The 19,352-nt window shown below is 38.3% G+C and overlaps 1 protein-coding gene across 1 annotated transcript; it reads right to left on the bottom strand.

The window, feature by feature from the left end:
* Window positions 1–2,365: 2,365 nt before the first annotated feature.
* On the bottom strand, window positions 2,366–3,210 carry LOC112778173 (protein FAR1-RELATED SEQUENCE 5-like). The gene is made up of 2 exons (XM_025822524.1): window positions 2,870–3,210; window positions 2,366–2,633 (listed from the first exon to the last, which is right to left on the bottom strand). The coding sequence occupies exons 1-2, from the start codon at window positions 3,208–3,210 to the stop codon at window positions 2,366–2,368; spliced, it is 609 nt and encodes a 202-aa protein (XP_025678309.1).
* Between the last annotated feature and the right edge of the window lie 16,142 nt (window positions 3,211–19,352).

Below are 19,352 nucleotides of genomic sequence, written 5' to 3'. Positions count from 1 at the left end.
CCGGATTTGGACATGATACAAAGGAAAGTGGTGGTGATTGGGAGTGATTGGATTGGTACTGGGGTAAGGAAGGATCATATGGTGGCGAATGGTGAAGAGAAGCTTGTGAGTGTGGTGGTTCGAGTTTATGTTGAAAGGATAGTTTATATGCACTGGGTGGGGCTTGTTGGTAGTTACAAGGTTGTCCACCATATCTTTCAGCTGGGTATGCACGGTAGAATGGTCTTTGTCCAGGATATCTTGGAGGGTGTTGCTGCCTAAAGGGTTGATTAGATCCTCTTGGCTCCATCCATCCTTGATTGGTCCGACCTTGATGCATATTCCTGCTGTAACTTCTATTTCCTTCAACAAAGTTAGAACCAAACTCAAAGCGAGAGGGGTGAGAGTTCATGGTAGCCAATAAAGATAAAAAGGAAAAACAAAAATAAAGAAACAAGCAAAAGAAAAATATTTACAATAACCAATAATAAGGCACACGTTAGCAGTTCCCCGGCAACGGCGCCATTTTGACGTTAGAGATTTTTGCCAGTAAAGAAGTTCATAAAAACAATCGCGTTGTAGATATAGTCTCTAAACCAACAAAAATCCCTTCGTGCAAACGTTTTGGGTGTCACAAGTAACAAACCCCTTAAAAATTGTTAACCGAGTATTCAAACATTGGGTCGTCTTCTCAAGGAACTGCAAAGAAGTATGTTCTTATTATTGGCTATAAGGGTTGCAATCGGGGTTTAGAAGGTGAGAAGCAAGTGATGACAAGTGAAGTAGATGGCAATTAAAATAAATAAATACTGTAAAGCAACTTTTGGCAAGGTAAGAGAAATTGGAAGTCCAACTTAGTTATCTCTCTCAACAATAATGAAAGTTGAATCTAAATTCCACTTAGTTAACCTTTACTAAAGCAAAGGAAAGTCAAGGGACTAATTAGTTTAACCTTCGAATCCTAGTTAATTCCTAAGAAAAGGTTGGGATTATTGAAGTTCAGTTCAATTAGCAAGATATCGATTAGCAGTTACGTTAAGTTTGATAATGTTGAGTTACTGATTTTTTAACCAAGACCAAAAGGGGAAGAAGTAAAATTGCTGGAATAAAAATGTCCTTAGATGGAAAGCAATGGTAACACAAATTAAGAAGAAAGCAATCAATAACTGAAATACCTCAAATAATCATTAATTCAAATCATAACATGGAAAGGGTTCATAAGTCAAGTTGGCAACATTTATAGGTACGAATAAAGGCATTAAAGTAAATATTAAACCTGGATCGAGAGTCACTCTTACAAACTAAGAGAAGTCCTAAATCATAATCCTAATCCTAAGAGAGAGAGGAGAGAACCTCTCTCAAACTAAATCTAAATCATGGAAAGTGAAAATTGGCGAGCTCTCTTTGAATGGATGCATTCCCCCACTTTATAGCCTCCAATCTGTGCTTTCTGGGCCAAAAACTGGGTCAAAAACAGCCCAGAAATCGCCCCCTGCGTATTCTGGTACGTTCAGATCGCGGACAAGTGACGCGGAGGCGTCGTCCACGTGGCCGCGCGGATTGAAGTTTGCAGATGCGACGGGTCCGCGTAGATAACGCTTTCGCGTCGTCTAGCGTCAGAGCAACTATAGCATATTATATATCAAATCGAAGCCCCGGACGTTAGCTTTCCAACGCAACTGAAACCGCGTCGTTTGGACCTCTGTAGCTAAAGTTATAGCCGTTTGAGTGCGAAGAGGTCAGGCTGGACAGCTTAGCAATTTCTCCAACTTCTTGTATTCCTTCCACTTTTGCATGCTTCCTTTCCATCCTCCAAGCCATTCCTGCCCTGTAATCTCTGAAAATACTTAACACACATATCAAGGCATCTAATGGTAATAATAGAGGATTAATAATAAACAAATATAAGATCAAAGAAGCATGTTTTCAATCATAGCACAAAACCAGGAAGAAAAATGTAAAACATGCAAATAGTATGAATAAGTGGGTAAAGAGTTGATAAAAACCACTCAATTGAGTATAAGATAAACCATAAAATAGTGGTTTATCAGCGGCGATCCGGACACGTCGTCCTATTGTGTCCCACCTCCCGGCACAAACGACATCGCTGGGTTTTCTTTCCACCATTAGCACCGTTACCCTTTGTATTGCCCCTGGGTGGATTCCGTGCCGGGGCTCTGCCACCCTCAGTGGGTGGCCCCTCGGGTGGAAAACTGGTGTCCACTGCATCTTCGTTCTCGAAGTGCTTCAGCATCAGCATGGCAATGTCTCTTGCAAACTGGAACTTTTTAGTGCTGTGACATGCAATTTTGCACATTTTTCGGTACCAATCCATCAGGCACCAGTGTTGCGTTAGTTGTACAGAATCCCAAATCACGTCCATCGACTACACCGTCGCAACTTTTGCATCCTTGGTCCATCTCGGCAATATTAGAGAACTTGGGATCTCATGAACATTGTTAAGAACAAGCACCGCAATTATATGTTCACAGAGGACCCCGAAACATTCCATTCTCATGCACGTGCATCGGACCTCGCTCAAATCAGACATTGCAACAACACGCCAATCCTTCCCCGGAGTGCCGTATCGAGAGATGGTGTGGATAAAATACGAACCGTTGTCTTCAGAATCAACCACCCTCATTGCACAGACCCTGTCAAGAATGGGAACAAACAACTAGAATATTTCCCGAGTGTAGTTCTCGGCTGCACTCTGCTCCAACTGTTTCAGGTTGGTGGTCATAACAAGATCACCCTTTGCACACTCGAAATCAGCCTCCACTTTTTTTGCACGCATGAACATCAAGCATCGATGGAAATGACGTAAAAAAATGTGTAACTGTATCGAGAATTAACATATCGTGATATCACAGCGTGCAAGCCCTCGCACCTTGAGGTTGTGCGAAATCTGGCAAAGAACTTTCCTCGTATGTGTGCTGTGGCCCAACTGTGTCTTCTCTCGTACATGTCTTGTACCCATCTTTTATCGGCGATGCCAAATTTCTCAACCATCTCAAACCACTTTCTCTGGAATGTTCCGACCTCGTAGTCGCCAAGCACGCAATCCCTAAACATCCTGGTGAATTTAGGCTTTCCGATGTTGCTCGTGGCGTTTTGGAGTAGATGCCAAGCACATAGTCGATGGTGAGCCTCTGGAAAAACTTGCTCGATCACATACTTCATTTGCCTATCACCGTCGGTTATTATGGACGTGGGAGCCTTCCCTTTCATTGAGGTTTGCAACTATTGAAGCAGCCAGACATAGGTCTCTTCTTTCTCGTCTGCCACCAGTGTAGCGGCAAAGACAACCGTTAGGTTGTGGTGATTCACACCGAAGAACACTACAAGAGGTGAAAGGTAAACGTTTTTCTTGTACGTTGCATCAAATGCGACCACGTCTCCAAATACCTGGTAATCAATTTGGCTGATGCCGTCACACCAAAACAACTGTTGTAACACGCCCTCACCGTCAACAACTTCCTTGTAGTAAGTGCTAGATCATTTGCCTTGCACTCTTGGAGATACCTTAAGCATGTTTCCGCATCTAGGCCACCCTCCCTTTGTTGCTTCGCATTTACATTGTGCATGTCCCTTGTTATGTACAGGACATTATGATACCCACCGGCTAGGCTCGCCATAAAACCGTGGATTCGCGAGACGCCAACGCCCCCTTTGCACATGTTGTTCATCTGCTCGATGTCTGCTTCGCTCATCCTCCGATGGCCTGGGAGCATGGAAGAAAATTGCAACTCAAGAACGTGGTGGTTATGCGCGTTTGAAAAGTATGCAACGCGCCAACGTCCTGATTCATCATCCATGCGAAGTAGCATCCTTGCAGGGCATCCACACCGTGTCTCGGCTCTCGGCCTCTTTTGCCAGTTAGGAATTGAGTAGAACTTCGGGGATCAGTACCCTTGTCGGTGGCACACAAACTCCTGCCGTATCCTTACTTCGCCACATTTTTTGCTTCTGGAACGTCTCGTGCCAACGCCATGGTACTTTGCATATTGCTGGTAGAACTCAAATGCAATATCAACATTTGTGAAATTAAAGCGGAGAACCTCCTCCTCGCTCAAGTTCAAAAAATCAATCCAACCTATCGATTCACCGGAATCAACAGCGTACAAGTCATCATCCGAACAATTATCAGACATTCCTCCGATGCTGTCCAAATTGGCTTCCAATTCAACCATATCCCCATTGTCGACATCGGCCTCTGCATGATGGTCGTGCTCTGTTTCATCTTCCTGAAAGTCGTACTCATCCGACTCCATTCCTGCAAAGCCTTCGCCCTCAACCAGATGTTCGTGTTCTATTTCATCTTCCTGTAAATTGTACTCGTCCAACTCCATTCCTGCAAAGCCTTCGCCCTCAACCAATCCAACTCCATGGTCTGCTTCGCCCCCAGTGGTATCTTCATCCCCGGCAACCCTATGCCAAACAACAACAATGTGGTAATTTAGCGAAACACGCAAAATTGGGGGATGTCCTTCAAAGAAAATTGCAGACATATGACGAAACAAAGGGGGATATTTGTAAATCAAGTGAAGGGTGATAATACAATGGGTACCTTCTTTCCATTTATGGAGACGGCGAAGCCATTAACTGCTGAAGACAACCGACAATGCAGATCAGGTACCGTCGTCGTCAGAGGTGAGGCTATTTGTGTACTTGGATCCGCCTAAACAGAATCATTAACACTGAGTGGGGGGGGGGAGAAGAAGTTAGCTGAGTGGGGTGGTTTCAGTCATTCTCGGTGGTGGAGATAGGAAGGGACAGTGCGATTGCGACGGAGGGGAAGGGGAGGAAGAGGTTGCGATTGTGACGGAATGGAAGGGGAGGAAGAGGGTGCGATTGCGACGGGGAGGAAGGGGAGAAATAGGGCGGCAGTAATAGTTGACTAATTCTAAAAATTAAGTTAAGTGTATTCATTTCAAAAAACCAAAAAGTGACCCCTATAATTTATATAAAATTGCAAAAAGAACCCAGCAAAACCATGCATTTTAATTCTGGTCTCGCCTAGCTGACCGGTGCGCCAAACAATAAAATGGTGTTTCAGTGCGCTATGTAACCCCGCGTACCGAATCCGTGCCCAAAAGTGTAAAACTGTAAAAGAGAAAGAAAAACATCAAGGTCGTGGTTAGAGGCTTGGTTGAGTTGCATATTATTTGCCTCCTTAATAACCACGTTTGGGTTCAAGTCTCACAGGAGATCCAATACCTCCTCTAATAGGAAACGATTAATCTGGTACCCACCTCCCTAAGGGTGGGTGAACTGAACACTAATGGAGCCTATAGGGAGAAAACAAAAGAAGCGGGGAGTGGTGGCTTGCTAAGAACACATAAAGGGGAGTGGATAGGAGGTTTTACCACAAGATTGGGAAATCGTTAAACTATGCAGGCAGAATTGTGGGGTGTTGTCCATGGGCTTAGGATGGCACGGGACTTGGGTATGAGAAGAATAGTTATAGAAGTTAATTCAATAGAAGTGTATGAGGAGATAAATCTCAAGCATAATACACAACGTTTTAACCCCCTCCTAAGAGAAATTGAGGAGCTTCAAAAAAGACCTTGGGAGCTCAACTTTCAACACACCTCAAGAGAAGGAAACATGTGCGCTGATTGGCTTGCAAAAGAAAGTTTCAAAAGGCAAAATGGGTTTGGCTTCATTGACAGTATGCTCGAAGGAATGGAGTCTCTATATATGAATGATAGAAGAGGAATAATCATTGCAGACAGTTAGTTTTGTTCTCTCTTTGGGCCTTGGCCCCAATGGTTCACCAAAAAATAAACTTTGTAATCAAAATAATTAATTAAGGAACGTTGATAATAAATTTATGGTGATTTATATAATAATTTAACTTAACAAATTGAATTAAAATTTTAATTTTTTTTGTGACTAATTAAAATTTTGATCGAAAACCATAAGAAAATTAAAATAAAAATCATAATCCTGAATCATCACTCATACGCAAGTGAATTCCCATAATAGCTCTTAAGATTCACACGATTACCTAATGTGATTTTTAAGATTCTAATTTCACCATAATGGTCTCCCAAATTGAGCTCCAAATACCATCGTGGTCCCTACTCCCTAGGCTCATTCCGGTGATGACTCAGCTGAAAATCAGGGTTCTTCAATTTCGAAACCTTGTAATTCATTAACGCAACCTTGTGATTCATAAAAAAATCAGGATTCTTCTTCACCTTCCCCTAATTTCGTTCCTTCTCCAACCATAATTTCATCCATAACCTCCTCCACTTCACCGCCACCGCTATCGCCAGAGACATTCACCTCATCGCCTCTGACTTTGCATCATTTCTTGTCACCGTCATCGAAGAAAATCGTGGCAATGGATTTCAGGTGGAAAAGCACAATCTTTAAGGCCTGCGTCTTCGAGACGTGGGGGTAGGATTTGGTGCAGTAATTCGTGTTGCTCTTTGGCAGACTCCATTGGAAAAATTAGATTCCGATTTCGAATTTTATTTTGTGATCTTTTTGTTTTGGGAAATAAAACTCTAACTCCTCTTGCTTGCAATGGAAGAGATGAACGGATAACTCAATCTTGAGTCGGATGTTTTCTTGTCTCAAAATTTTTGACCCCACCCACGAGACCCTACAACAGCACCATTGATGAAGACAAGAAGAAGATGGAGAGGGAGTTTGGAGGTGGAAAAGACGAATGGAGTGATAATCAAAACTAGGAGTGTTCGCAGTGCGGTTTGGATCGGTTTTGAGTCAAAAACTCATCCGATCCAAACACTAATTGTACTTGCAGTGCGGTTTGGATTTGATGACTTTTAGAAAAAAATCCGATCCGATCCGATCCAATTTCAAGCAGTTTGGATTGGATTGGATTTGCGTTTTTGTAAATTAAAAAAATCAAATACATATAACAAGTCGCAACATTAAATTTTAAATAATCAACGATGACATAACAAGTCTCAACAATATTTTAAGAAGCCAACAATAACATAACTATAGAAATAAAATTATAAGTTAGTTAAAATAAATAAATAAATAACATTTTGGACATAAAATATTTATTAAATAATAATAATACATGAATAATATAAAGTTGTATAACAAATTGAACATGTTATAAGTATAATTGTAAATATAATAATAAAATAATAATATTATAGCACATTGTGCGGTTTGGATTGGATTGGATCGGTTATGGAAAGTAGATCCGAAATCCGATCCGATCCAACGGTTTGTAAAAAATAGAATCCAATCAAATTCGAATTAGTGCAGTTTTAATCGGTTTTTGGTTTAGATTGGATTGAATGAGTGGTTTAATTTGGATCGATTTGGATTTGAACACCCCTAATCCAAACGGTGTTGTTTTCTTCAAATCTGGGCTCTAAACCAAAACGGCAACATTTTGGCACCTCTAGCGTGCCAAAGTGATGCCAGGTCAGTGCGGCGATAGCTAACTGGTGCACGAAAATTACTTCACACTATGTAATTCCGCACAACTAACCAGCAAGTGCACTGGGTCGTCCAAGTAATACCTTACGTGAGTAAGGGTCGAATCCCACGGAGATTGTTGGCTTGAAGCAATCTATGGTTATCTTGTAACTCTTAGTCAGGAAAACAATTCACTTATCAAATTGAATCACGAAAAATAAGAAAGTATGAAATAAATACTTATTATGCAGTAATGGAGAATATGTTGGGGTTTTGGAGATGCTTTGTCTTTTGAATTTTAGCTTTTCTCTTGTATTCCTCTTCCCTCATGCATGCAAAAGTGCAAAGTTCCTTCCATGGCAAGCTCTATGTAAGGTGTCACCGTTGTCAATGGCTACTTCCCATCTCCTCAGTGAAAATGGTCCAAATGCTCTGTCATAGCACGGCTAATCATCTAGAGGTTCTCGATCATACTGGAATAGGATTTACTATCCCTTTGCGTCTGTCACTACGCCCAGCACTCGCGAGTATGAAGCCCGTCACAGTCATCCAATCCCAGAATCCTACTCGGAATACCACAGACAAGGTTTAGACTTTCCGGATTCTCCTGAATGACGCCATCAATTCTAGCTTATACCACGAAGATTCTGATTATGGAATCTAAGAGATACTCATTCAATCTAATATAGAACGGAGGTGGTTGTCATGCACACGTTCATGGGTTGAGGAAGGTGATGAGTGTCACGGATCATCACCTTCTCCATAATTAAGCACGAACGAATATCTTAGATAGGAACACCATGTTTGAATGGAAAATAGAAGTACTTGCATTAATTCATCGAGACGTTGCAGAGCTCCTCACCCCCAACAATGGGATTTAGAGACTCATGTTGCCAAAAGGTACAAATTTCAGATCTAAAATGTCATGAGATACAAAATAAATCTCTAAAAGTTGTTTAAATACTAAACTAGTAACCTAGGTTTACAGAAAATGAGTAAACTATGATAGATAGTGCAGAAATCCACTTCTGGGGCCCACTTGGTGTGTGCTGGGGCTGAGACTAAAGCCTCTCACGTGCCTGGGCTGTTTTGGGTGTTCAACGCCAGGTTGTAACCTGTTTCTGGCGTTGAACTCCAACTTGTAACTTGTTTCTGGCGTTGGACGCCAGACTGCAACATGGAACTGGCGTTGAACGCCAGTTTAAGTCGTCTATCCTTGAGCAAAGTATGAACTATTATATATTGCTGGAAAGCTCTGGATGTCATCACTGAAAGGTTGCAGGTGCATTACACAGCCCAAATGGCATCCTTCTGTAAGCAAATACTCCAGATGGACATGTGAATGCTGTTTTCTCTTGATCCTGGGGATCTACTACAATTTGGTTGTAGCCTGAATAGCCGTCCAAAAAGCAGTAATAATCATGACCTGCTAGTCTCTCTAGCATCTGGTCTATGAATGGCAAAGGAAAATGATCCTTCCTGGTGGCTGTATTGAGCCTTCTGTAGTCAATACACATGCGCCACCCTGTAACTGTTCTTGTAGGAACCAGTTCATTTTTTTCATTATGAACCACTGTCATGCCTCCCTTTTTGGGGACAACTTGGACAGGGCTCACCCAGAGGCTATCAGAAATAGGATAAATAATTCCAGCCTCCAGTAATTTGGTGACCTCTTTCTGCATCACTTCCTTCATGGCTGGATTTAGCCACCTCTGTGGTTGAACCACTGGCTTAGCATTATCCTCCAATAAGATCTTGTGCATGCATCTAGCTGGGCTTATGCCCTTAAGGTCACTTATGGACCACCCAAGAGCTGTCTTGTGTGTCCTTAGCACTTGAATTAGTGCTTCCTCTTCCTGTGGATTTAAAGCAGAGCTTATGATCACTGGAAAAGTATCACCTTCTCCCAGAAATGCATATTTCAGGGATGGTGGTAATGGTTTGAGCTTGGGTTTAGGAGGTTTTTTCTCTTCCTGAGGAAATTTCAGAGACTCTTTCAATTCCTCTGAATCCTCTAGATCAGGTGGAACATCTTTAAAGATGTTTTCCAGCTCTGATTCGAGACTCTCAGCCATGTTGATCTCTTCCACCAAAGAGTCAATAAGATCAACTTTCATGCAGTCTTTTGGTGTGTCTGGATGCTGCATGGCATTGACAGCATTCAACTTAAACTCATCCTCATTGACTCTCAGGGTTATTTCCCCCTGTTGGACATCAATGAGAGTTCATTCAGTTGCTAGGAAAGGTCTTCCTAGAATGAGAGTAGCACTCTTGTGCTCCTCCATCTCCAGCACTACAAAGTCAGTGGGAAAGGCGAATGGCCCAACCCTGACAATCATGTCCTCAATCACGCCTGATGGGTATTTAATGGAGCCATCAGCAAGTTGGAGACATATCCGGGTTGGTTTAACTTCTTCAGTTAAACCAAGCTTTCTGATAGTGGATGCAGGTATTAGGTTGATGCTTGCCCCAAGATCACATAATGCTGTCTTGGTGCAATTACCCTCTAATATGCATGGTATCAGAAAGCTTCTGGGATCTTTAAGCTTTTCAGGGAAGCTTTTCAGAATGACTTCACTACATTCTTCAGTGAGGAGAACTTTTTCAGTTTCTCTCCAATCCTTCTTATGACTTAAGATCTCTTTCATGAACTTGGCATAAGAAGGTATTTGCTCAAGTGCTTCTGCAAACGGAATCTTTATTTCAAGAGTCCTGAGATAATCTGCAAAGCGAGCAAATTGCATATCCTGCTCCTCTTGGCAGAGTTTTTGAGGATAAGGTATCTTGGCTTAATACTCCTCAACCTTGGTTGCTGCAGGTTTATTTCCTACAGAAGTGGTTGAAGAAGCCTTTTTAGAGGGGTTGTCATCAGCACTTGTGTGTGTCTGATCCCTCACGGACATTTGAGTGCCAGGGTTGGAAGCTGAAGTGACGTTAGATGCCAACTCCTCAACTGTTTCTGGCGTCTGAACGCCAGAACTGTGCTTCCTTTGGGCGTTCAACGCCAGTTCCTTGCTTGTTTCTGGCGTTGAACGCCAGTCCTGAGCATGGTTTGGGCGTTCAGCGCCAGCCTTCCACCCAATTTCTGGTATTTTAGCGCCAGAATTATTTTTTCCTGGGCTCTTACTGTCCTCAGATAGAATTTGGATAGTTTGCTCATTTCTTGGCTTCCTGCTGCCTTGAGGTGGGGTATTTAATGTTTTCCCACTTCTTAATTGAACTGCTTGGCATTCTTCTGTTATTTGTTTTGATAGCTACTGCTTTGTTTGCTTTAATTGTTCTTCCATATTTATATTAGCCATCCTTGTCTTTTGTAGTCTCTCCTTGAATTCGGCTAACTGTTTTGTTAGAAAATCCAATTGCTGATTGAATTCAGTAGCTTGTTCAGCAAGACTGAGTTCAGTAGTCACTGTTTTAGCCTCTTCTTTCATGGAAGGTTCACTGCTTAGGTACTGATGCTGATTTCTGGCAACTGTATCAATGAGCTCTTGAGCTTCTTCAATTGTCTTCCTCATGTGGATAGATCCACCAGCTGAGTAGTCTAGAGACATCTGAGTTCTTTCTGTAAGCCCATAATAGAAGATGTTTAGCTGAACCCACTCTGAAAACATTTCAGAGGGACATTTTCTTAGCATCTCTCTGTATCTCTCCTAGGCATCATAAAGAGATTCATTATCTCCTTGTTTAAAGCCTTGGATGTCCAGCCTTAGTTGTGTCATCCGTTTTGGAGGAAAGTATTGATTCAGGAATTTTTCTGTCAGCTGTTTCCATGTCTTTATGCTAGCCTTAGGTTGGTTATTTAACTACCTCTTAGCTTGGTCTTTTACAGCAAATGGGAACAGTAATAATCTGTAGACATCCTGATCTACTTCCTTATCATGTACGGTGTCAGCAATTTGTAAAAACTGTGCTAGAAACTCTGTAGGTTCTTCCTGTGGAAGACCGGAATACTAGCAACTTTGCTGCACCATGATAATGAGCTGAGGATTCAACTCAAAGCTACTGACTCCAATGGAGGGTATACTGATACTACTCCCATATGAAGCAGTGGTGGGTTTAGCATATGACCCCAGAGTCCTTCTGGACTGTTCATTTCCACTTAGATCCATGATGGAGAAAGGGAGATGATGTAGAATAGAGAAAAAATATTTTTATTTATTTATTTATTTATCTTAAAAATAAAATAAATTAAAATAAAATAAATAAAAATGGGTGAAGATTTTCGAAAAATGGAGAGAGAGAAAAAAAATAGTTAGAAAGTTTTGAAAAACATATGATTGAAAGGATATGATTTGAAAAAGATATGATTTGAAAAAGATATGATTTTTAAATTTAATGACTAATTTAATGCTAATTTTTTGAAAATTATGAGTAGAATAAAGAAAATATATTTTTTTTATTTTTGAATTTTATGATGAAAGAAAAAAACACACAAAAGACACACAACTTAAAATTTTTAGATCTAATGCTCTTTGTTTTCGAAAATTTTGGAGGGAAAACACCAAGGAACACCAAACTTAAAAATTTTAAGATCAAAACACAAGGAAGACTCAAGAACACTTTGAAGAATCACAAGAACAACAAGAACATGAAGGAGGAACACCAAACTTAAAATTTTTAGAAAACCAAACTAAAATTTTCGAAAATTGTAAAAAGATTAACAAGAAAACACCAAACTTGAAGTTTGGCACAAGATTTAATCAAAGAAAAATTATTTTTAAAAAATTTTTACAAGAAGATACCCAATTACCAAGAACATAGACCAACGCTCTAGCCAATTGGGCAATAAATGTAACACTTGTTTTGAAGAAGTATTTTTAATAACTAAGAAAAATTTTTGAAAAATTTAAAAAAAAAAGAAAATAAGGATTTTAAGAAGAAAATTTCAACCAAAAACAATAATAGAAGACTCTAAACCAAAAAGAAAAAATTTTTCCTAATCTAAGCAACAAAATAAGCCGTCAGTTGTCCAAACTCGAACAATCCCCGGCAACGGCGCCAAAAACTTGGTGCACGAAAATTACTTCACACTATGTAATTCCGCACAACTAACCAGCAAGTGCACTGGGTCGTCCAAGTAATACCTTACGTGAGTAAGGGTCGAATCCCACGGAGATTGTTGGCTTGAAGCAATCTATGGTTATCTTGTAACTCTTAGTCAGGAAAACAATTCACTTACCAAATTGAATCACAAAAAATAAGAAAGTATGAAATAAATACTTATTATGCAGTAATGGAGAATATGTTGGGGTTTTGGAGATGCTTTGTCTTCTGAATTTCAGCTTTTCTCTTGTATTCCTCTTCCCTCATGCATGCAAAAGTGCAAAGTTCCTTCCATGGCAAGCTCTATGTAAGGTGTCACCGTTGTCAATGGCTACTTCCCATCTCCTCAGTGAAAATGGTCCAAATGCTCTGTCACAGCACGGCTAATCATCTAGAGGTTCTCGATCATACTGGAATAGGATTTACTATCCCTTTGCGTCTGTCACTACGCCCAGCACTCGCGAGTATGAAGCCCGTCATAGTCATCCAATCCCAGAATCCTACTTGGAATACCACAGACAAGGTTTAGACTTTCCGGATTCTCCTGAATGACGCCATCAATTCTAGCTTATACCACGAAGATTCTGATTATGGAATCTAAGAGATACTCATTCAATCTAATATAGAATGGAGGTGGTTGTCATGCACACGTTCATGGGTTGAGGAAGGTGATGAGTGTCACGGATCATCACCTTCTCCATAATGAAGCACGAACGAATATCTTAGATAGGAACACGCATGTTTGAATGGAAAATAGAAGTACTTGCATTAATTCATCGAGACGTTGCAGAGCTCCTCACCCCCAACAATGGGATTTAGAGACTCATGTTGCCAAAAGGTACAAATTTCAGATCTAAAATGTCATGAGATACAAAATAAATCTCTAAAAGTTGTTTAAATACTAAACTAGTAACCTAGGTTTACAGAAAATGAGTAAACTATGATAGATAGTGCAGAAATCCACTTCTGGGGCCCACTTGGTGTGTGCTGGGGCTGAGACTAAAGCCTCTCACGTGCCTGGACTGTTTTGGGCGTTCAACGCCAAGTTGTAACCTGTTTCTGGCGTTGAACTCTAACTTGTAACTTGTTTCTGGCGCTGGACGCCAGACTATAATATGGAACTGGCGTTGAACACCAGTTTAAGTCATCTATCCTTGAGCAAAGTATGGACTATTATATATTGCTGGAAAGCCCTGGATGTTTACTTTCCAACGCAATTGGAAGCGCGTCAATTGGACCCCTGTAGCTCCAGAAATTCCATTCCGAGTGCAGAGAGGTCAGGATCCAACAGCATCAGCAGTCCTTTTTCAGCCTGAATCAGATTTTTGTTCAGCTCCCTCAATTTCAGCCAGAAAATACCTGAAATTAGAGAAAAACACACAAACTCATAGTAAAGTCCAGAAATATGAATTTTGCCTAGAAACTAATGAAAATAAACTAAAAACTAACTGAAACATACTAAAAACTATATGAAATTAACCCCAAAAAGCGTATAAAATATCCGCTCATCACTAACTCATCACCGGAAAGATGTCCAGGGACCACTATAGTGTCTAGAGTTGTATATGGGAGACTACAATGGTAAAATTAGAATCTCAAAGAACATATTGGATAATCGCATGAATCTTAAGGACTATTATAAAGATTTACTCCTCATCGCAGTCACCATTCATCTTATCTGGAGCCACATCTCTCCCCAAGTCCCCATCTTCACATTTCCCTCAATCACCTATGTTTATTTCCTCCCCGATTGTATCCCAATTGAACCAACCTCCCGTTCTTATTAATTTGTCTGTATTAATTTTTTTTTCAAATGTTATAACTTGAAAAAATAATTAATAATATAAAAATAATTTAAATTTTTGTTCATGTTTAAAAAAGCACACCACCTTTATCCCAATCCATTTATTTCATTGGCAAAACATAATTTATAAGATTTTACTTCTAGGCTTGTGAAAAATTATTTTTTTTTTTGCATATAAATTTTTTTTTTTTACATGAAAAAAAATCTTAATTTTTTTTCATGTCATTCATTATTTTTTTAAGATATAACATTTGAAACAAAAAAAATCAACTATGACACTAATAAACTGAAACTAATTTGTCAAAAACTAAGTATCTCCAAAAAATTATATCTTCAAACTAGACTAAAAAGTAAATTGAATAAAAAAAAGATTAAAAATAATTGATTTCTTAACGTTAATAAATAATTAATCATGCTCTATAAACTAAGTAGAAATGGGGTCTGTATTTCAGTAAATACATCGAAATTTGTCTCCTCTTTCACATGTCACAAAGTTAGAAGGTCCTCACTGTACAACTTTCATAATAATAATTGTCCTTTTTATTTTTTTTTTACCTATAGACTATTGCTAGCTGGTAAACGAATCCCACAATGATATTCTAGGCAAATAACCTACTGAAGTCAAATTGCTCTAACATTTTATTTGGATGTAGAAAAAAAATAAAAAAAAAGAAATTTTTTTGTGTTGTTTGGATAAAGAGAAAATGAATGGAAGGAAAGTAGAGAAAAAATTTTCTTTTGTTTGGATAAAAAGAAAAGCGAAAAGAAAGAAAATCGTAAGAGCATAAAATTACATTAATACCTTTATCTATATTATATGTAAATTATAATTCATTAATGATAGTTGTCACATTTCTCTCTATTTTCATCTCATCTTTAGGATGAAAAATATTTAGTAGGCTCCATACTATTTTTTTTCTTTTCACTTTATTTTTTCTTTCCATCCAAATATCAAAAAATTCACTTTTTCATCTATTTTCTCTTTTCCTATTTTTTTCCTTTTAAATTCTCTCAATCCAAACAATGTGTAAGTATGACATACCTTATTTGATTTTTATTTTAGAATTTTTCAATAGAAAAAAAAGCCTAACTTGTAAAGTAAGATGTGCTATACCACAATCAGAAAAAGAATAATAGTAAGATTTTTTTATGTCTACATATGCAAAGAAAAAGAAAAGAAATAAGAAGAAAAGCAAAAAAGAAAACCAAGTTAATTGGCTTAATTCTTATTTAAACATTTAAAATGAAAAAACATGTTCCAAGGCTACAGTCATTTTACATATTCTACGCATTTCAGGCGACATTTTTAGTTTTTTTTTAAATAAAAAGCACAACACACGAGGTAGAACAAACAGAATCCAAAAGCATAAGTACAACTGAACATAAACTTTCACTAACAGCTAAAGAAGGTAAAGCAATCCCTAGTCATCTTTGGCATTGCCATCAACAACCAAAGGATACACCACCAATCCACTCGTCTGAGAGCACAAAAGACCTGTTAGTGATTTCCGCTACTCCTGAGCCTTTATTCTGGAATACTCGATTATTTCTTTCAAGCCAAATTGCTCAGATTACAGCAAAGAATCCAATCAACCACCTCTTCCTCTCATCCTTTCTTTGTGCAGCAGTCGTCCAGCTCTCTAGGGCTGCACACGGATCGGATCGGATCGGATATAGCCTAAAATTCTATCCGATCCGCACTGCACTCATCGGATCGGATCGGATACGATATCCACATTTTTTTATGCCGGATCCGATCCGCATACTTGCGGATCGGATCGGATCGGATCGGATATCGGGTAAATCCGCATAATTAAAAAAAAACTATTTTAAGATTCTATTTGACTATTTTTACAAAAAAAATTCAAAAAATTCATTTTTATCTGTTTAAACCTATTTACTCCTAAAATATTATCAATAATAGTTCTTTTGAATAACAAAAATAAAATAATAACACAAGATTTAAGTTTAATTATTCTAAGTTGAAGTACAACATAAAAAATTAAAAACAAAATATCATAAAATTCATAAATAACACACTAAAATCCATATCACATTAGGGTTTATTTTCTTAAACTATGCTATTTATATGTGATGTGCGGATATACGGATTTGCGGATCAGATCCGCGGATATCACTGCCAAATCCGCAATCCGATCCGACCATAGTGCGGATCCGATCCGATCCGATCCGATGGCTCTGTGGATCGGATAATATCCGCAAAATTTGGATCGGATGTGGATAATTACCGCGGATATACGGATATTATCCGATCCATGTGCAGCCCTAAGCTCTCAAAGTGTTGCTTTAGTGTACCTGGTACGGACCATTCTTTTCCAAGAGCGTATAGCCAAGCACCCCACACCTGCCAAGTGATCTCACACCCAAGAAACAGATGAAAAGCAGACTCAACAGACTTACAGCATAAAGCACACAAATTATCAAACTGGTTAATGACCCCCTAATCTGCAAAGTCTCTCTTTAGTATTCACCCTCTCAATCAGAACAAATCAAGAAAATAATTCGACCCTCGGCGGGACGAAACCCCTCCAAATAGCACTAGTGAAGCTATAGCTTGTTACTTCCTCCGGAAGGACTGCTTCCTGCAATACCTGCACAAAGGAGTTAGTAGAGAAAATACCAATTCTATCAAATTTCCAAACCACCATATCCTCTCTCTCTGTTGTTAGCTTAACTGAACGTAAGATCTTATGGAGTTGGTTCAAAAGTTTCAGCTCCCATTGAAATAACTCTCTCCTCCACTAGAAGCTCCATATTCACTCTAACCCATTCCAAAGTTATAAGATAAGCTGCATGATTGACTATTCTTTAAATCAAGATGGTACAAGTTTTTCAATTCTGGCTCAAAGTTTCTTGAATCTTTTTTACTAGGTTTCTTTCCAGAATAATATCATCAAATTTCTTTTAATGCACCATAAGAAAAGCATTCAAACAATCTGTTTCACAAAGAACATCGCAAAAACCATATTTCCATGTAAAGATTAAAGTCGTCCAAATAACATGAAGTTCGACCTGAAAATTACTAGCATTTTCTAACTTCACAAAGTAACCATTTATCCAACAACCATCCAAGTTACGAATAAGACAACAAAAATCCGTTGATCCACTAAGAGAAATCTGACTAGCATCACAATTCACTTTAGTCGAATTAATAGATGGAGAGACCCAAGAGAAATAGAATGAAGGAAGAGATAAAGAGATGTGCATATTAAAAATAATATGAAGATTCCTGCCCGAACTTTGAATCATAATAACCACTTAGCTGGCAACCCACCCATCATCAACCCACCCTTCATCAAGATTGAAAATATCATTATTTCTATTTTTTCAAATTCACTAAAAGGTTGAATAGAATAAAAAAGTATTTTTTTTGTTGGAATCTCACTTAAGTCAGTTCTTCAAGCTAGGAAAAACAAAATATATATCTAAAAGAGTCTAAATTTTTTTTACTTTAGTACTGAGACAATAAAAAAGTAATTCAGAAACTTATTTGCATCTATGATATCAAACGTGGTAAGGCCACCATAAAACCTGAACTCAGCACTAAAAACCTCATCATGAAGACAAAGTTAAATCAAGAACTTATAATTTTTTTGGCATTTACAATCTCCAAATCCAAAGCCAGTTGTCAAGCTCACCCCAGCCAACCTTCCTCTTAAAAAGCCAAAGTATAATCATTGCTAGCTGAATAGAAATTAGAAGCAGATGCACTCCAAACCCAATCCAATCTCTTCCCGACTTGCAAATCAGGATTATATCTCTTCGAACTCTCTAATCTTACTAGGAATAGCAGTGACAATATTAGCAAAATTTTCACTCTCTTACATTATTAATGATCAAATTAGTATTAAAAATGTGCACAAAAGACAATTCCTCGGCAATTTGACCTTCAAGCATCCACTTCTCAAACCAAAGGATTGAGTTGGTGATCGATAAACCAAGAAAAATCATCCTTTAAGGCAACAAAAGATTTACATATGGTTTTTTAGATATGAGATGCTGACACCGGAAAAGAACCATCAAATACTCCCACTTCGTGCAGATATTTTGCTTTTAATAAAGGGTGAATATCCCATCCCATTCCTGACAATTATTTCGAAAGGACAACGAAGTCTCTAAGAAAAAAACACCCAATCCGATCCTGATATTTTTTTTTTGGGACTGATTAGCCTCTATACCAAAAAAAATATTTATTCTTTTTGGCATAGGGGCTTCGTTGTCCTCTCGAAATAATTGTCAGGGGCCGGGTAATTTTTTTTTTTTTTTTGTTAAGGGCCTCGTTGTCTTTCGAGATAATTGTTAGTAGCTATTTTGGGTTTTATTCTTTAATTGAAATTGTGCATCCAAGCAAAATACTTAGGGTCTGTTTGGAAAGTTTTAAAAGTAATATTTTTGAGCTTTTGACTTATGAAAAGTAGTATTATTAATATTTAGTACAATTTTACCATATTTCTACAAAATAAGCACTTTTAGAACTAAAAATTCAAACATAAAATAATTTATTTATAAGCTACGTTTAATATAATCATTTATTATTTAAGCTATTTTTTCAAAAAGAGCTTAATTAAGCTGTTTACCCAAACTGGGCCTTAATAAAGTCTAACCAAGTTGTTATAACTTTTCAAATCACATGTCTCATTCTCCTTCTTCTTCTCCTCCTCCTCCTTCTTCTTCCAAATTCGCACACGCAGGTTCTTCTTCTTCTTCCTCTTCTTCTTCTTCTTCCCCAATGTTGCGTCTTCTTTTTCTTTTCCTTTTTCGTTATCGTCATCATCAATAACACCAACATTTTGCTAACATCTTTATTAGTTTTGATTTTTTCTGATGCCTTCATTAAATAATTTCGGTTCATTTCTTAGTTTATTTCGATTCATTTGGGTGTTAATTGAGGTTCACTTGATGTTACTCATAAGTATTGACCAAATTTTTTATTCTTTAAGTAATTTCAGTTTATTTCTTAGTTTAATTGAGGTTCATTTGGATCCAAAAATAAATTTGATGTGTTTTGTTAATGATTGAGTCTTTTGAACTGTTTGTTCAAATCTGAACTAATTTTAGTTCATTTGTGAACTAATTTTAGTTCATTTGTATA

The sequence above is a fragment of the Arachis hypogaea genome, chromosome 19 (assembly GCF_003086295.3).
Source record: "Arachis hypogaea cultivar Tifrunner chromosome 19, arahy.Tifrunner.gnm2.J5K5, whole genome shotgun sequence".
Lineage (NCBI taxonomy): Eukaryota > Viridiplantae > Streptophyta > Magnoliopsida > Fabales > Fabaceae > Arachis > Arachis hypogaea.
The sequence above is the reverse complement of the archived record's forward strand: the minus strand, read 5'-3'. Positions and strand labels throughout refer to the sequence as shown.

Excerpts from the sequence above, each read along its gene's own strand:
- LOC112778173 (XM_025822524.1), bottom strand. The coding sequence starts at position 3,210 with ATGAAAGGGAAGGCTCCCACGTCCATAATAACCGACGGTGATAGGCAA. Across the intron at positions 2,634-2,869 it reads AGATTTCGCACAACCTCAAG|GGTCTGTGCAATGAGGGTGG; the intron begins GTGCGAGGGCTT and ends CATTCTTGACAG.